This window comes from Pleurodeles waltl, chromosome 3_1, assembly GCF_031143425.1.
Source record: "Pleurodeles waltl isolate 20211129_DDA chromosome 3_1, aPleWal1.hap1.20221129, whole genome shotgun sequence".
NCBI classification, from domain to species: domain Eukaryota; kingdom Metazoa; phylum Chordata; class Amphibia; order Caudata; family Salamandridae; genus Pleurodeles; species Pleurodeles waltl.
Window position 1 is genome coordinate 301,723,305 of NC_090440.1, and position 19,048 is coordinate 301,742,352.

Sequence of the window (19,048 nt, forward strand, 5' to 3'; positions counted from 1 at the left end):
TGAAGAATGTACCAAAACGGCGACCAAGAATCCAAAACAAATCATGTGCAGTCAAAAGGTCAAGCACTATGAGCCAACCTCTATGTTCCGAAGGGGTTAGCCACCGGCATTGGGTTGGGTGCTGTGCCTGGCATGTCAGGATTTCAATGATAATAAGGCCAGGGACTACAACACTAACTCCACTGCTTTCCTTTTCAGTCAATTAGGAAACTAAATTGAGCATCAGACTGAAAACTGTATGATGGAAAGAGGAAATATATATATATAGTATATATATATATATATATATATATATATATAATTCATCAGTCATAGTTGTTAGCTCTGGTAACTATAACTTGTGCCCTAAGGTAACTATTTCTCACACCCCTGCTATGCAGTTTTCCTATCCATAATTTAATTACAAATGGTGTAGTGATATTATCAACAATGTCATAGAAGATGTTATGAATGATGTAAATGTGCGGTCATTAACCTCAATGCAAAACCTTTGATTTTTCAGTGAATTTCTACGGTTATTTTTTAACATAAAGTCATATTTTTTTATCATGAGTAAAGCTAATTCCTCCGCCAAACATGGCCTACAGCAGGCAGCCAACCGCACGCTGAGTACGGCTTTTGGCCATGCTGGGGGTTGGTCACCTGCACCAACCCCTGCACAGACAGCCAACTACAGGCTGCATAGTGCCCCCTGACCAAACCAATAGTGGTCCATGAGACCCAATCTCCAGGAGCTCAGGCCTTTTGCTCATTACCCGCAGATAGCCAACCCCATGCCATGCATGGCCTTCAGCCATGGAGGAGGGTTATTAGCCGCAGGGCCTGGCCACAGGCAGCCAACTACAATCCTTGAACAGTGCCGCTCCTTGGGCCAATTGTGACCCGAAGGATCCCATCCCCCAGAGCCAACCACAAATAATATTATTTTTGGCAAATTGCCATAAAAAAGGTGAGGAGCCACACAGCTCCCTTGCTCAAGCCTTATTAAGCCCAAGCACCCACTCCCATGGGGCCAAATATAACAAAAAGGAAAGGAAGCTGCATGCCCCACTCTCCAAGCCCTGGGACAAAATTACATTATTAAGAGGAGAAGGGAAGGTGGCCCTCCTAACCAATACTTCTCAGCCCCCAGGAACCAATCCCCTGGGGCTAGAGGTGTATGTGCTATACCCAACCGGGGCACCCACAAAACACAAGTTGGGGTCAGCAAGTGGAGCCCCAGGACCACCGCCACCTCTTCACATGGTGTGGGAGCCCTATTGCTCTCACCCAAATGCAGCAGCTATTTATGCTTATTCCCTCTGGGTAGGAGCAATACCTGCTTTCCTGTTCACAGGAGCATGGGCAGGTAAACAGAAGTCTACTCCCACCTGGATGGAGTATGTTTACATCTCCCTCAGGCTGGGATCAAACAAGTCTTGCCTGTCCGTGTTGCTGCAGGCAGGAAAGGCATGTTTGATCCCACCTGCCAGAAGATTTAAAATGCTCCCTCTGGGCAGGAGCAAGCATATGTTTCCCTGCCCACACTGATGTGGGTAGAGAAACTAGTCTCCTCGGGCAGAGTAATAAAGCCAACCTGGGGGAAATGGGACTCCCAGGGCTTACAGAGGCTCAGGGGGAACACAGACCCTATTATTTTAAGTTTTGTTTGGCCCCAGGGAAAGGGGTCCCTGGTACCATTTAAGACTCTGAGAGGGGGCATGCATGGCCCACCTACTTATTTATTGTTATGGCCCTCGGGAATGGGTTCCCTAGGGCCTCTTAGAGGCTTTTGAAGGAAGGTCATGCACCCCTCTCCGCTTTTTAAACATGTCAGCCCTCGGCGATGAGGTCTCTGGTGCCTTTTTTGGCTTGGAGACAGGGGCGGTGTGGCCCCAATCATTTATGTAAAAATATTAACCCCAGGAGATGGCCTTCCTGGGGCCTCTTGAGGAAGGGGACCATGTGGCCCCCACCTAAAATATGCATTCACTCCACGGGCCCTGGCCCACCCTAAGTCCTAAAGTGGCTGCCTCCATGTAATTGTTGATGTGGTGGCAGATTTCAAATCTCATCTTGAGATCTGTCGGGTCCGCGTATCCTCCTCTGCAAGATATATGCAAAGTCTTTGAGCATTAATCGCTCCAAAACTACCATACACTTTCACACCAAATCACAAAAAGCACTCTTTCCTACCAAGATCTATCATTCTGCCATATTTGTTGTAAATCCATTCAGCGATTTTGGCTGTAGCAGTGTCTAAAGTTTCTATGGAAAAATGAGTGGGGAAAGAGCATTTTGAGAGCCCCTCCCTTTTCTTTCCAGCCCCCACTTGATGGATCATCCCAAAACTTTTCAGAAGAAAGCTGAGGTGAAAGAAGTTTTTTGGGAAAGTGTTGTGAGGACTTGACAAACGGTGTGAAAGTTATTAGTAAACCGAATACTTTTCCTAAGGAGACGTGGTCTTAAGTGTAGGATATACATATATATGTTACAGTAGTTGTAAGTACAATTTATCTCATATATTACCACAGTGAAAAAGTCAGATTCTTTTTAATTATATTGTACTACAATTTATGGAGCCCTTTGTAGCCTTGACAAGGCGATATTACCACTGTACAATGGAAATGACTTGCAAAAACAATTATTATTGCCTCACAGATTCCACATAAATCTTAGCTATTATGAATCATTTCTACTGCATGGCTTTAACTCACTGTGCTCTGTATATGTCTTTTTTAAACAAGCACACATGAAAAACAGTATTGCATAAATCATACGTTCATGCTGCGAAAATTACTCTGTGTTATTGAAGAAGGGGAGGCGCATCATGACCCTCCCTATATGCAAAACTGTTAATTAAAAACGTTTCCTTCTGCTCATCTGAATACATCATTTAACATCCAGTGTATATGTAAATGTTTTTTTGAAGAAATTGCAGAACTCTGTTTTCAATGTTATTTTTTCTGTTTATTGTAGAGGACACTACATACTTACGTCATAGCCTGATAAATAGATTCAATCCCATAACGCATTGCAAATTCATCTACAATTTCTTGTGCAGCATCATCAAAGTAAACCTTCCATGCCTCATCCCCTTTTATTTGAGGTATTTTAACAATGCCATTAGTTTTAACCTCTGTCAAGTGGTGGAAGAGATTCTGTAAATAAAAGGGAATGAAGGTCATTAGTGAATGCCCGCAGTTAGCGGATATTAAGTACAGATTTATGAATGCATATCAAACATTGATTGACCTTTGATTATAGTCCAGAAACACATTATCTATCTATCTATCTATCTATCTATCTATCTATCTATCTATCTATCTATCTATCTATCTATCTATACGATTACTAACACTGTTTCTGTTGCAGCATTCAGACATGCAAAGCCACTGAATTTATGCAACACAAACCCAAAGGCCCAGATTTACTAAACAGTCATGCAGGGCAGTGTTGCAGCCAAAAATGCTTCTCTGCGTGAGAAGGTGAGAGCAGGACAGCGTCATATTCACAGAAATATGGCTCTCTCCTCCCCTCTCCCTAACGCCGGCACTGATTTTAGCTGCTGTGCACTACATACACACCTTTACGCTATACTGCAAGGGTACGTGCGCAAGTCTAGCATAGGTCTTGTATTGGAAGGGTACTCTTCCAGTACAAAATACTGTTCTTAGACACACTTTACATTTTTTCCTACTTCAGTTCTCCTTTTATAGCCTGCTTTCAAAAGGTGTTAATTTTTGGTGCAAAACCCAGTCTACTATTGTTTGTAGATAGGGTTTTGCGTCAGAAGGCATGGGTGGTTGCATGGGAAACCCCATGTACCACCCATTTAATACCCCCTTGGCGCTAACTAACACAATTTGTGCTTTGCATTCATTTTAGGGTACTTTCCAGCATAAAACAAGTTTTGCACTGGAAATTAAATCAGACAAAAAACATTTTGTGCTGGTTAGAATCGTTTTTCTGATGCTAACCCAGCGCAAAATGTTTGTAAATCTACCCAAAGGAGTAATAAGGCTGCTAAGTTATAGGTTATATTTTCTTGACGTACCTCATTATACAAGTGCCAAAAAATTATTCAGATTCAAAGATGCTTACTGATGAAGAAATCAATCCACATTTATCAGGAATTCCTTACTACGTGTGCCTCTCAATGACTTTGGCCAAGGAACTATATTGCTTTGTGTTGTCTTATAACTTACTCCGTAAAGCTGTCTCTGGGCATTTTTTATTCTTCGTGAATGAGCAGTGCACATTTTTGCATTTACTTAACTTTCGAATTGCCTAGAGAAGCTACTCATTTCTCTTATTTAGTTTTTCTCTTTTTATCAGATCTGGGCATGTTTGGTTTGCTAAGCACCTCACTTATGTGCATTTTCTCTGATTGTTGCCTTGTATCTTAGTAAAGTGGATCCCAACCTACATTCCCAGGGGGTTCGTATGCCTAGGCCTGGAGGAAGGCACTTCTCCAGCTGGGGCCCTGACAAAAGTGTGTGTTTTCATATTTATTACTTCCTTTGTTCAGCAGTTTTAAAAGTACTGCAAGTTCCATGTACATCCAGCAGCTTTTGGGCAAAAACAACAGCAAGATAACTCTAGTGATTAATGTACCTGATGGTAAGAGATGGGAGTTTTGTGCAGTGGCAGTTTTGACTCAAAGGTAGCACAGGTGGATAGTACGTCTGCTGCAAAGAATGTGCATCATGCAAAGAACTAAATTTGAGGTGCTTACCACAGTGTTTTGTTTGTTTATTTTTTCTCAGAGATTTTTTTGTTACTGTGTAATTCACAAATTACAATTGTAATCTAGCACAGTCAGCTAAGAAGCACCATTAAAGAGCTGCATGCAAACTGCATGACACAAATTAGAATGTTTTTTTCTCAGTCTTTCATTTTCCCTATGCTACTAAAAAAGGTTTGCTTGTGTAAAAATACATTCCTATAATTAAAGTCAATGCTAACCACTGTGTTGTGCTGCTGTGAATCCTGATTTTGTGCATCTCCAGACCAAGCATTCTTAGAAAATGTGTACCAGTAAGGATGATGTGAATCCTACACATTGTAGTTCCTTGAAAAGTGCTCCAACATCCTACACTAACATGAAATGTGCTATAAAACAAATGAATTACATGTGACAGAGAGGCTGCAGAGAAATGAGAGGCCCTTATGGGTTTTCTTCTTTTCCCCACCACATATTTATGTGAAAAAAACTTTCTCAGATCTTATGTACCTAATATATAAAAACAGAAATCACAACGGAAATGTAGAATCTGACATGAGGATTCAAATTTCCTAAATAAGAACAAACATTGAAAAGTTATTCGCTGAGATGCAGCGCCAACCTTCCCTTTAAAATGATTATATTTTTGCATATTTCTTTCAATATAAAATAATTATATCTTTAGTAATTTGAGTATTTGTTGGGAGTGTACTTGATTGTATATTTTTTTTTGCAAATTACTGTTTGAATGTTTGAAATTGAAATGGTACAAATTTATACCTTCCAGGGAACACAAATTCAAAATTTGACAGGTTCTTTTTTTCTGTTTCCTACCTCAGTTTAAAAGGTTATGCAAGAACAATTACACTTTAATGTGTAAGTAATTGTGATGACCATCTACTTGTCTGATATGACCACATAGAAGAATAAACAGCTGACTTAAAAGTCCACAAAATGGCTCAACTAACTTAGAACAAGACATAATTGGACCGAAAGATTTAGACAATTACAGTACGGATGGCCATAAATTGAAACATCTTTAAAACATTTTTAAGGTGTGCCATGTTGCAGCAATCTGAATTCAATTGGTATAGAGCATTAACTTACCTCATGTAAACACGTATACTGAACATGGTATGGAGCAACATTCTCTTCGCCTTTTATCACAACATTGATTTTTAACCTAATGGCACCAGAGACAGCAGATTTATCAGTTCTTTTCTCTGTGGAAAAGAAAATCAGAATGTTAAACCATGCAAAAAATGACGTGTACCAACAACATCATAGAACTGTAGAGTTAAAGGGAAGATCATCAATCATCAGGTCCTAGTAAGTGGTTATAAAGCTTTGTTAAGTTATGAAACGTTAAAGTAACTAGTAGAGCACACAATTACACAGAGGTTCTTGGTATTAGCTCTGTTAAATGGGCTCCTAAAATTATTAATTAGAGGAAACGGATCATAATTAAACAATATATCCTAGACTACTGACATTATTCACCTTTATTAGTAGTGTCCAAGGATATTCCCAGCCCTGACAAAAGCCCCAGACCACTTAAGGCTCATAGAGGGGGAAGAAACATATTGGCATAATCAGACAGTTAGAGTAATTAGGGCTGGATTAATGTCTTAGAATGCTTTTAACAATATCCTTGGACACCACTAATAAAGGTAAATAACACCAGTAGTCTAGGAGATTTTTTAAATTATGATCTGGATCCCTGATTTTATCCAGTAGTCCCTTATTTAAGAACTCCCTCTGGTGCAGATTTTACCAAGAGGTTGTGTCCACCCTTGTGGCATTGTCCTACCAGGGTCAGGAGATGTGGTCAAGGATGAAGCATGACACATAGTGTGTGAGAACACTTCTTCTATTAAGAAAATATTCTGACAGATAGACAAAAGCGACATTCTTGAGATTAATGGCAACAAATGGCTTAGCTTATTAAAAGTTGACAAAACGTCACACTTTAAGTTCAACGTCTCCAACCACTTGTGATTAGTATTTTTGTTGGGAGGACATGTGGCGCACTTTCCTCTCCTCCTCTCTTGGTTAATTAGAAATTCCTTCCTAAAAAATAACAGATTGGGGAATGAGAGGAATAATTTGTTCCATGTATACATGTAAGAAACATTCTCCCGTCCCTAGTTAGTGCATTTAAACTTACAGAGAACAGCTTTCTTAGCTGCTGAGGAGCACAGATTTCCATTTGGACACACCACATGAAACTCTGTGTCAAGTATACTGGAGCAGCATCATGTAGGGCTTTGTAAGCTATGCACAAAGTCTTAAATCTGATTTGTTGCCTAATGGAGAGCCACTGCAAATTGTAAATGGTTTGTGACGCAGATTTAAATTTGGGGAGCCCTGCAAGTAATCTGGCAGCAGCATTCTGCAGTTTGTAATTTGTTCAGATGTCGGTGCTGCATATTTAGATACAAGTTATTGCAATAATCTATCTTTGATAGGACCAGGGCTAGTACCACCATTTTGTGTGCATCTGTAGTGATATTGGGTAGGATATTTCTTATCATTCTTAACGTGCAGAAAGAGGATGAGATAATTGCATAAACTTTGTTGTGAATGATTGTTTTGCATTTCTGAGAAGGGTCCCATTGCAGTCAGAGAGTGATGAGCTTTTGGAGACTGTCTGAGGAGAACATTCTATATTCTCTCTATAGTTTAAGAATTTTCTCAGGCCTCTTTGGTGCATTGTTTACTACTTGTCTACATGTACAAGTGGTTCATCAGTATGCTTCATCTACAGTCCCATAGTTTTCAATGCTATGTTATGCCTATTTAAAGACAAATAGAGACATTAGGGGCACATTTATGAGAGGCTTGCTCCACTGTTGCGTCACCTTTAGTGACAAAGTGGTGTAGCAAACCTCTCAATCATATCTATGAGACCACGAAAAGTCCCTTTGCTTGGCTTTGAATGGCCTCATAGGCCTCATAGGTATAGAGTGAGGCAACTCCAGTGGGTTTTGGCTCATTCATACTTGTAACCCTAGGAATGCATCAAAACTTTACAGCTCCCCAGGACAGGCATAACAAGAGAAATATTTGTATTTCTCCTTGTTTTTTAACTCTTTCCAAGGGTGCTGCCATAAAAGAGGAAAACATCTTAAGGAATTGTTTCTGTGCAGGAAGGTGCCCCTTCCAGGACAAAAACCATCCTGTTGACAACACATGGTGCAAGGGTGCCTGCATTGGCGCTAAGCTGACAAAACTGCACCAGCGCAGAGGAAGGACAGGAATCTACCGTATTCCATAAATACAGTGCATTCTGCCCTTTCACTTTGGCATAAGGCAGAAAAGCAAGGTGACTTGCTGCACATCCCCATGCCAAATTCTCATAAATTTGTCCCTCAGTGTCCTTTTTAGGTCTTGCCTAAAGGTATCGCACACGTGCTGTTGCTTGGCGATGTTCTATTGTGTTAAAAGAAAGAGTGAATTCTAAGGGCCTGATTATGAGTGAACCTGATAAATAAGGATACCACAGAGTCACCTATTACACATTTATTGGAAATAACATGCAGATTTTGGTGTTTAACACACCAAATATGCACGTTACGATAAATACCATTTGTTTTCCCCTATTACATTTTGGCAGGTTTGACCTGATGAAATTTATTGAAGGTTGATGTATTTAACCCATCCGAGAATTATTGGATAGGTTACTACCTTCAAACTCGTAATTCTGACCCATGCATAAACACAAGTTTACACATGGGTTGGACAGTTAGCAGCCGCTTGTAATAAGGCTCACAAAAGGGGCTTTTAGCCTGCCCATTAATTACCATTAACTGGCATCATCATCACTCTTTTTTGCTTCCTTCTAATTCAGCAGTGCATTCTAGACAGTACTTTCTGAACCATTTTTGTTTCTTTGTGTGGAGCAGGCACCAAGTAGAGATTCATTTATATTAATTAGTGTTTGTCTGCTGCTTGTGCTATCATTGAGGCACTATGTTTTTTCTTTTGGCCATTTTTATATCAAGTGGACTCAACCTGACCCTCACAACTGGAGCGTTTTACATGACCAGTGAACACCAGTTACATTACACCGGTTCACATTAATTTCTTTAGGAAGGGGAAATTAAGTGATTTGCCCAGAATCACAGGATGTTGAGCTGATCACTAGTATATTGCCTACTCCCATGAGTAGCCATATTCCACACTTATCTGAGCTAGGTTTGTTACAGGTTTGTTTTTTCGGTGTCCGAGCTACTTTCTGGTTTTGTGTGACAAGCAGTTGTGCTTGTTTTCATCACCAGACCCAAGAACACTTTAGTCAGAAAGCCAAGGGGCTGCAGCAGCTCCTCATGCTGTAGCTGGGTAACTCTTCTCTCTTTTTTAATTACATTTGAACACGTTTGGCAGCATCATCCCCCACTCTTACTGCAGTACTTTAGTGGTGCTGGAACTCTTATCACAGGGGGGGGTCTCTTACGACTTATTGTGCAGTATGTGAGTGGGACTGACTAACATGCCTGGGAAGGGAAGCACCCTGCTCAGAAGTGCATGAGGGGACTTGCTAGCCCGGCTCCATTGTGGGTATAGACCCTAAGCCATTTCCTGAGCTAGACTGCATGAGTGGTGTTTTCAGCTTGGGGGCTAGAATGCACTCTCCTTATAAAGGGTTTGTAAAGCATGGACTGGTACACTCTGGGGTGAAAGCACCAGGAGAAAAAACAATTACAAACAAGCAGTGCCAAAGCCAAAAGGTCACACCTCTGCGAGATCTATTGGCTTTATTAATATTTTTGTTAGCTATGTGAGCTGTGCAGCATGGCTAAAACTAAAAAGAAAGAAATGAGAGTGCTATGATGTGCTCAATGATGGCTGCTATATTGTGCTTTTTTTTTTTTTTTCAACCCTGCTGAACAGCAGCCACCCAGCTGTACAACGCGGCAAATACAATATTCACAAAACCATATAGTTTTACTATTTGGCTTTTCAATATTGTTTAAACTTTGCTGTACTGTTGGGTGGCTGCTATGCAAAATGGCTGAATGTAGAAAAATAAAGTGCTATAATGTGGCCAGCACTGACTGCATCATTGTACTTTTTTATTTAAACTTTTAACCATGCTTCACAGCAGGTGAATTGCTGTGCAACATGGTTGACATGGGAGGAGGGTCCTCTCCTTATACCGCATCCCTAAAGCATGGACTGGTACACTCTGGGCTGAAAGTACTAGAAATGAAAACAAATACAAACAAGCATTGGTGTTAGAAATGGGGTATTTGGTTGGCAGTCAGCAAGGACCCTCACTCTAGACAGGGTAAGTCACACACAATCCAAATTATCCTGTGCCCACCGTCTGGTAGCTTGGCACTGAGCAGTCAGGCTTAACTTGAAAGGCAATGTGTAAAGTATTTGTGAAATAAATGATGCAATAAAACAGTAGAACACCACACAAATACACCAACTGTGTATAGAAAAATATATAATATTTATATGGATAAATGCAGGTCAAAACGATTAAGATGCAATAAGTATATATTGATATATCACTGTAAAAATGGAATAAAGTGTCTTTAGTCTCTTAAAAGCAATAAATGTCTCTTGCAAGCACAAAGTACCTGGTTTGCGTTCACAATCTCCGCAAAGAACCACAGAGGAGGAAATGCCTGGAAAACAGGGATGTGTGCATCGATTTCTCTGGCCGCACGCAGTGATGCGCTGTTTATTTTTCAAGCAGGGAAGGCTTTGTGTTGATTTCCAGCGCTCAGTCTTGGATTCTCTTCGGGTTGTGGGGATTTCGTATGCCCCAGGGATGATGCATTGAAATCCGGCGCTGAAAGGACGAAGTCACAGGGTCTGCATCGATTCGGTGGGCGTTGCGTGGAAATTCCTGCCAAACGGCAGGCGCTGCGTCGATTCCTCTATGGAAGTCGGGCTGCGTCATTCCAGCTCATCTGTGCAGCGATCCAGTGGGCTGATGCTGCATCGATCTTCTCGTTGAGAAGTCGGGCTGCGTCGTTCCGATTCGGCGTGCAGTGAATTTTTCACTGCGATGCAGACTATGGGCCTGATTCCAACTTTGGAGGACGGTGTTAAACCGTCCCAAAAGTGACGGATATACCACCTACCGTATTACGAGTTCCATAGGATATAATGGACTCGTAATACGGTAGGTGGTATATCCGCCACTTTTGGGCCGGTTTAACACCGTCCTCCAAAGTTGGAATCAGGCCCTATGTGTCATTTCTGGCAAGCTGTGCGTTGATTTTCACCACACAAGGAGTTCTTCTTGCAGAGGTGAAGTCTTTTTGGTCCTGAGACTTCAGGGAACAGGAGGCAAGCTCTATCCAAGACCTCGGAGAGCACTTCTCAGCACAGCCAGAGAGCAGCAAGGCAGCAGGCCAACAGCAAGGCAGCAGTCCTTCACAGAAAGCAGTCAGGTGAGTCCTTTGGGCAGCCAGGCGGTTCTTCTTGGCAGGTTGCAGGTTCTGGTTCAGGGTCTCTTCTCCGAGAAGTGTCTGTGACAAGAGTGTCTTGTCAAGAAGTGTCTGAGTTGGTAGGGTCAGAGACCCTGCTTAAATACCTAAATGTGCCTTTGAAGTGGGGGAGACTTCAAAGAGTGGATTAGAGGTGCACAATCCATCCTGTCTTCCTGGGTCCTAGTAGGGGGTGTGGCAGTCCTTTGTGTAAGGGCAGGCTACTGTCCTTTGACATGTAAGAGTCAGGACCTCCACCCTCCCAGCCCAAGAAGACCCATTCAATATGCAGATGTATGCAAGTGTGACTGAGTAGCCTGTGTTTGGGGTTGTCTAAGTGAATGCACAAGGGAGCTGTCAACTAAACGTAGCCAGACATGGATTGGAAGGCACATAACGATTTAAGGGTAGAGAAATGCTCACTTTCTAAAAGTAGCATTTCTAAAATAGTAATATAAAATCCAACTTCACCATTAAGCAGGATTTTGTATCACCATTCTGGCGTACTGACTTTGACCTGGCTACTCCTTTTAGATCAGGATCTACCACTCAAACAGTATAAGAGGGTAGCCTTAATGCTATCCTTTGAAAGGAGCAGGCCTCACAGCAGTGGAAAAACAATTTTAGGAGTTTTACACTACCAGGACATATAGAACACACATGTTCATGTCCTGCCCTTTACCTACTTAGCACCCTACCCTATGGGCTACCTATGGCCTACCTTAGGGGTGATTTATATGTAGAAAAAGGGGTGTTTAAGGATTGGCAAGTACTTTTAAATTCCAAGCCAAAGTGGCAGTGAAACTGCACCCACAGGCACTGCAGAGACAGGCCTGGGACATGGTTAGGGAGCTAGTTATGTGGGTGGCACAACCAGTGCTGCAGCCCACTATTAGCATTTAACTTACAGGCCCTGGGCACATGTAGTGCACTTGACTAGGGACTTACAGGTAAATTAAATAAGCCAATTGGGTATCAGCCAATGTCACCATGTTTTAAGGAGAGAGCAGTGCACCTTAGCACTGATTAGTAGTGGTAAAGTGTGCAGAGTCCTAAAGCCAGCAAAAATGAGGTCATAAAAAGAGAAAGAGGAAGGCAAAAAGTTTGTGGGTGATCCTGCAGAACGGCCACTTCCAAGAACTGGAAACGCCGGGAGGTCTCACCTATTCGAGAACTATTGGCTTTGTTGATATTTAATGTCAGCTATGTTATCTGTGTAGCATGGCTAAAACTAAAAAGAGAAAAAAGTGTTATTGTGTGGTAAATGCTGGCCCTTGATTTTGATAACCTGGGCAGGTAGAACCCACTTCTGAATTGCTCAATGGACCTGTATGGTGGCAGCCACTGATGCATGGCTTGCCTGTGTTTGGAAGCCTTGAGTATTGAGAGTACTGGGTGCTGTATAGTTCAGTAACACAACTGAAGTTAGAAGAATTTTGGAGAGGTTGTTACTTAAAGTTGAGAGCTGCAGGCTCAAAACTCCAGTTCTAGATGATAAAGGAAGAGGGTGGCATTTTTCCACACTGGTTATCACTGTGCAGAGTGGTGCACTAATAGCTTCGCCATAATCTTTAAAATATGAACATTTTCCAAGAGAGAGGATGGACCTATACTACAGATCTTATAACTTTGCCGTTATCTAAAAACTTTGGACATTTTCTACTACAGATCAAATAACTTAGCCATTATCTAAAAGCTTTGAACATTTACTAAGGAAAAAAACGAACCTATTATACAGAACTTGTTTTTCAGATTTGAAATCTTGTCAAACAGCAAGTGAAGAATTTCATCCGCTCAGAGCCCTTGAATTAAAAATCATTGGCCAATTGTTCAGAGAGGTAGACTCTTTCAGCTTCCGCTGGAATGAAAACCTGTTCTGAGCTTTATCAAGTCTGCATTATCTCTTCACTGAGGCCATTCATAAACTCAGTTTAAGGCTCGATAAATAGAGATCTTGGCTCTATCACCTTTTTAAGAGAACCTGGATCTATAAAATCTAGAACTGGAAAGCTAATCAAGGTAATCTGCCCAGCATATTCAAAAACGTTACAGCTAGCCTAAACCATTAGTTGTGCATTTCTTCTGCCCAGAGCATTTACTATGATGAAAAACTAATCACCACTACCTCTAACCTAGACGTTTAAGTCTTCGAAAGAGCCATTCTTGAGGTAGAATCTTCTGAAGGCAGAACCCCAGGTTTACGTCAAAGCTTGAAGGTTAACTATTTTCAACAGTGACAACTCCAACAAGTATAAAGCCTAACTTTCCAGCTAAATCTTGATGAAATGACCTTCAGGAAATAGTAAACAGACAACAATAATCTGAAATGAGAAGACTTCCTTTGACTAAATATAGAGCACAAAATCTGACTTTTTACGGAGACTTCGGCATTTATCTTAATTAAAGTACATTTGATTAAACTATTGAATATGTGGGTTAATGATGGATGTTGACTCACTGTAACTCCAGGGATAGTAGAAGTGATGTCATATGACCTCTGACTCTGAATCTCATGATTAAATATTGAAAAGACCATGATGATAGAAAAATATTGATAAATCACTGAGAGAGTCACAAACAAATGTTTAAATAAATAATAGCAGCCATGCTCAACAGTAGTAATACATATGGAGCATGTACTGAATATGAACTGTTCATTTGGTGTAATTAACTCTTTGTTTCATTTATGATCACTTGTAATTAATTATCAAACTTGTAAAGCTTATAGGTGACTTTGTGTTCAAACACATAAGGAGGTGTCACCCAGAAACAGTTTTAATTCTTTCGGCACCCTCACTTAATAAAAAATTATACATAAAACAAATAAATATATGCACACATTGCGGGTCTCTGGACGAGATTTATTCGCTCTTTGGCCTGTTCAACAGCTATTTTCATTTTGCTGCTGCCCACTACAACATGCAGGATGGGGGTAATGGGTCACCCCACGTCATCAACTGACTGCCTTAAGTTGTGAGTGGTGGCATTTTCCCTTATCACATATGCACATCTGCCTAAAAAAAAGAGCACTTCAGTACCAGGGATTATGATGCAATGCTTTCCTTTTACTATGTGTTTTTCTTTCCATTTTTTATCCCTTTTACACAAATGTTATATTTTATTTCCATGTAAAACTGCTATTGCAAGCATATGTAGACACCCTTAGGTGACATGCTTTTTTCAATTTATTTTTGTTATGTATAAAAATAAACATCACACTAGTTTACCAATACAGTCAGATCGTTTTTGCCAATGATTGTTTGAATTTACTCACAATAATGAATAACAACAAGATAAAAAATGTATTTTTCATTTATTTCACTTTATGATGTATACTAAAGAGAGCCACACTCCTTCGTGAATACATTTAGGGGCATATTTATAAGCCCCTGTCCCCACTATGCGCCACATTAGCGTAATAATTTTTAACGTTAATGTGGCCCAACAAGGCCAAAATCCACTTGCCACATTTACAAAGCGGCGCAATGCATGCATTGAACCACTTTGTAACCCTTTGTGCTACATTATGCCTGCGCCATGCATAATGTATGCAAAGGGGGGGGGTCCCCCGGTAGTAGGGTGCAAAAAAGTGGCGCAAGGAAATCTAACTGATTTCTTTGCGACATTATGTACGCCACTTTTAACGTCTGCTCTGAGCAGGGGTTAAAAGGGGGCTTCCATTATTAGGAATGGGCCCCTATGTACTCTGCAGGAGTAGCACCAACATTTTGGCGTTACTCCTGCAGAGAACATCAATAGCATCACATATAATGAAGCAAATGGCCCCTACCATGCGCCATGTTGAGTCATATTTTAAATACAACGTACAAATGGTAGCAGTAGGGGCGCGCTAAGGAGCGCAGGGGCCACTTTCCAAAAATCGGCCCCTTATTTTATCAAAGTGTAATGCCCCAGTGGCAGCAGAATACAATAAACAGAGTTCACCAGGGCACTGTTTATTTTCGTGCTTGACACTGCTATTGTCACCTCTGAGTCCAGGCTCACAAAGACAGGGTCAAAGATTGTTAGGGCCTAGGCTGCAGAACCTGACAATCCCTAAATAAAGTCCATGCATATGATGTTTCGTAGTGGTATTCATCCTGTGTATTTTAAAAGATGCTGAATGAATATGACAGCGTGCTATCTCCGAGGTCTCTGTTGATTATTTTAACACACACAACACGGGACGCACAGCATAAACATATGGTACACCATAAGGCAGGCGAACCTTGGCTTGGGCAGAGTTCACATTTTGTGCGACTGCCCACTGATTCTGAAATATGGACATCATCTTGTTCAGTCAAAGCTGTCTTAACAAAAGATCGGACCGCTCTGACACAAGGAACATTTATGTGTTACCACAAGTCTAGCGTTTGTCTTGATAAAAGTTTGGAGCAGCTTGTGTTGTTCCCAGGAACGTCCCTACGGATTAAAGTAAATTAATAAAAAAATACAGGAACGATTAGTCACAAAGACATGCTCTATTTTTAGTGAGGGGTGATACCAATGTTTTCTTGTGTGTGTGTTTTTTAACGGACAAGGTTGAATCGGATTATATGGAAAAATATTGGCATGCGTGAACTAGAGCAAAATGGTTGTAGTTGATCCATGGTATTTGAGCTGCTGTACAAAGATAAGCATTTATTCGAATATCAGGGACAGAGTAATTAACTTCCACACTCATCCTAGAGGAACAGTCTATTCCAAGCGGATGTGCGAGTGCGGAACTCTTGCACAGAAAATGCGATGTTCTAAGGGATAGGTCAGGTAGAGCAATGGTAGTGTAGGATCCTTGAATATTCATGAGCTCCCTACAGCTCCCATAATTCTCATCGAGAAATGGGACAGGAGCCTGTTTGTATTCAGGATATTAGCCAGACACCTACATGGAAATACATTTGCACTGATGACCATTAAAAAGTTTGTTCAGGAAACTTTGATGTTTCTATTTCTAATCCTATACAGCAATGGTCATCTTTCGTGATAGCTTGGGTGTTGCTGCTACAAAGAAGCACCTTTTTATTTAAAAAATAAAGTTACACGTACGTTAGTATTTTTAATTAAGCACAGACTCCTGCCAGTTTGAGTAAAATGCCTCCAGTAACTCCAAGTTTTCTCATTTTCCGTAACATATATTATATAGTATTTGTCCCCGAGCAGGAGAAGAAAGATATAAAAAATGCAGGGAGCAACCATGGACGTTTGTGGAGGGATTCTGGACTCCCAACCGACCTACAAATAAGCGCTTGGCATCAGGCTTTTCTTAGGTAAACCAAATATATTATATGGTCAATTCTGGAAGAGGTCATACACATCATTCATGCAGTCAGAGCAAAAATAATGGCTTTTTGGAGGAGTGGGCCACTTGTGTGAGTGAAACAAATGGTTTCATTAACCAAATGTTTCTTCTACCAAATTATCTTCTACCAAGTATTACTATCTTCCAAAAGTTTTGATTAGCTTAAGGAAATGTTTTTACCTCCCCAGTAAAAAAGGGTAAAATGTACATCAACATTGTTATAGTTGCCATATTGCAAAAGAACTGAGACCAAATAAATAACATAACACAGGTTGAATTTCCATGGACAGGAATCTTATTTTAAGGAGCATGACTTATTAATACAGCCTAAGATACTAGGGAGGTACTGAAAAAAGAGTACTTACGTTATTGAAAAGGTACCAAATTTGTATTTCTGCTTAGTAATTCCAGATTTCTTTTGCCTTTTTCTGGAACCTGGTTTGGCTTGCATTTTACTTCTGTTCACTGCGACGTTGCTATTCAGTGTCACAGTTTATGCACACAGGCCTACAATTGGCACTGGTAAAATTATATTCAACCAATGTTTTACTGTCCTGTACGACCATTGTAGATGGTACTGAAAATATACCTTTTGGATGGAAGTTGATTGTGATATGTGTGCCTCAGAGTGCATCTGCACCACCAACATATATGCCAAAAATATATATCCACCAGGAGCACCTCTGTGCTTGATTGGGCTGCAGTTTAAATGCACTGCAATGAAACATGGGAAAAGAGAAAACTGTCTTTACCAAGTAGGAACATCGTATTTTTACAGATTCTTAGTCACCCCTTAAGCACGGCTGCTAATGGATAAAAATAGGGTGCACCATATATTGTGGTTAGCTCCTCTCGTAGTGAATTAAAAGCTCAAAGCACCTAAAATCTATTTTACTGTGTCGGCTCTGAATGGCTTCAGTTAACATGCCTAAATGGGATTGAAATCTTTCCTTTCTATAGCTACCTGGGAAAATGTCGGAAAAATGCTTCAAAGTAATTTTTTACTTCGGTTTTAAAACTAGATTTATAGCTGTAATCAGGTTTTTGATAAGTGAAGCCGAAAAACAACTTTAGTCTGACTCTGACAGCAGATGGGTGTTAAATGCTGACTACCCAGTATCAATTATCTACCTGAAAATGGGCAAGGAAAGTTAGCAGAAAGAGTTAGCCTACCTGCACTTCCTATTTTGACTTATTTCAGGGAGTACTTTTACTCTTAAGCATCACCCTTCAAAACTACCAGATTTGGGTCGGGACGAGAATCAGCTTTGACCCCATCCAGTGGGAAAACTCATCTAGATAGGTGAGTGTCCATTGAGCTGAAACAAATCTATTCTGATGGTTGAAGGGTCCACAAAAAAGAAGATATTGGGACATTTTGCAGTAAGTGCGAGAAATTGGGTTGTTAGTTGACTGGGGTGTGATCTCCGGTCAAGCAACAACCATTATTCCTTGAAGGGTGAACCACAAAAGTCACTGAATTAACCTGTGCCTAACCCTGGAAAGAAGCCAGACTTAACTTGGAGGAAATGTGTAATTTATTTGTACAACACAGATCAGTAATAAAGTGACTAGACAACATAAGAAATATCCCAAACCAATTTGGAAAGATAGAGTACATTTTAATAAATGATTGGCACCAAAATGACAAAAATCTCAATAGAACCGGAGTTATGAAGTTTTAAAATTTGTAGTGAAAACTAGCACCTAAAAGATCTGCCTGCCACTGACATATAGTCATGCAAAACCGGGTCAAAGTCAAAAGCTAAAGCTGGCTGAGACTGTTCGTATAAAAGAATTGGATTGGGCCTGGTCAGCGCTTATGTTTGCACTTGGAAAAAATCTTGAAGAAAAACGCCTGAGAAGGCAAAATTAAGAAGGGCAAGAGGGAGTATTGTCATTGAAAGGCCTTGGGTCGAAGCCACTGTGAAGATTCTTTTGGTCTCCTCTGTTTTTTCTCAGAGCACATTTGAGCCAAAACTTGTCTAAGTCCTCAGTTTTGACTTTTGGCCATCTGGGCACATTTAAACCAAGGGTCAAGGACAGGTGGGACACCTCTTCAGGGTTCAGGACTCTCTCAGGTGGGGTCCATGTGTGGGGGCTGTGTAGGTCCCTGTGGCTCTGAAGAGGAGGCCAGAAAACTTGCCCTTGGAGTAACTTATGGCAGCTCAGGGTGCAGCTGAAGATGTAGGGTGCAAAAGCAGGGCTGGCCACTGAGGGTTAAAGGCAGGCAGAGGCTACTCAGTTGTAAATGGGGCCGTGCTCTGCTCTGCACCCCATCCTGCCAGCAGATGGCCCCATGAGGCACACCTAATCACTCTGTTATGTGACTGTCTGGGAGGAATTCACAAAGTCTAACTGTCAGCTACATCCAGAAGTCTGACTCAAGACAGGCTGCAGGCACAAAGGGCAGGAAAATGCCAACTTTCTAAATTAAAATGAAATTAAACATCTGACTATACCATGAAAGAGAGTTTATTATACACTTTTAAAGGTACCGAACAAGCTATATCTACCTGCTCCCAATTAGGAATTACAGCTTATCAAATGAAGGAATATCCAATGTTAGTCTATAGGAGGGATATGCTTAACAGT

At 40.9% G+C, this 19,048-nt stretch overlaps 1 protein-coding gene across 1 annotated transcript in view; it reads right to left on the minus strand.

Annotated features, from left to right (window-relative positions):
- Window positions 1-19,048, minus strand: part of UNC13C (unc-13 homolog C) — a 1,168,779-nt gene that overhangs the window by 610,038 nt on the left and 539,693 nt on the right. The window contains exons 12-13 of the mRNA XM_069222447.1: window positions 5,813-5,928; window positions 2,977-3,140 (exon numbers count right to left, since the gene is read on the minus strand). Of these exons, the coding sequence (XP_069078548.1) occupies window positions 2,977-3,140; window positions 5,813-5,928 (280 nt within the window). The remainder of the gene's footprint in view (window positions 1-2,976; window positions 3,141-5,812; window positions 5,929-19,048) is intronic.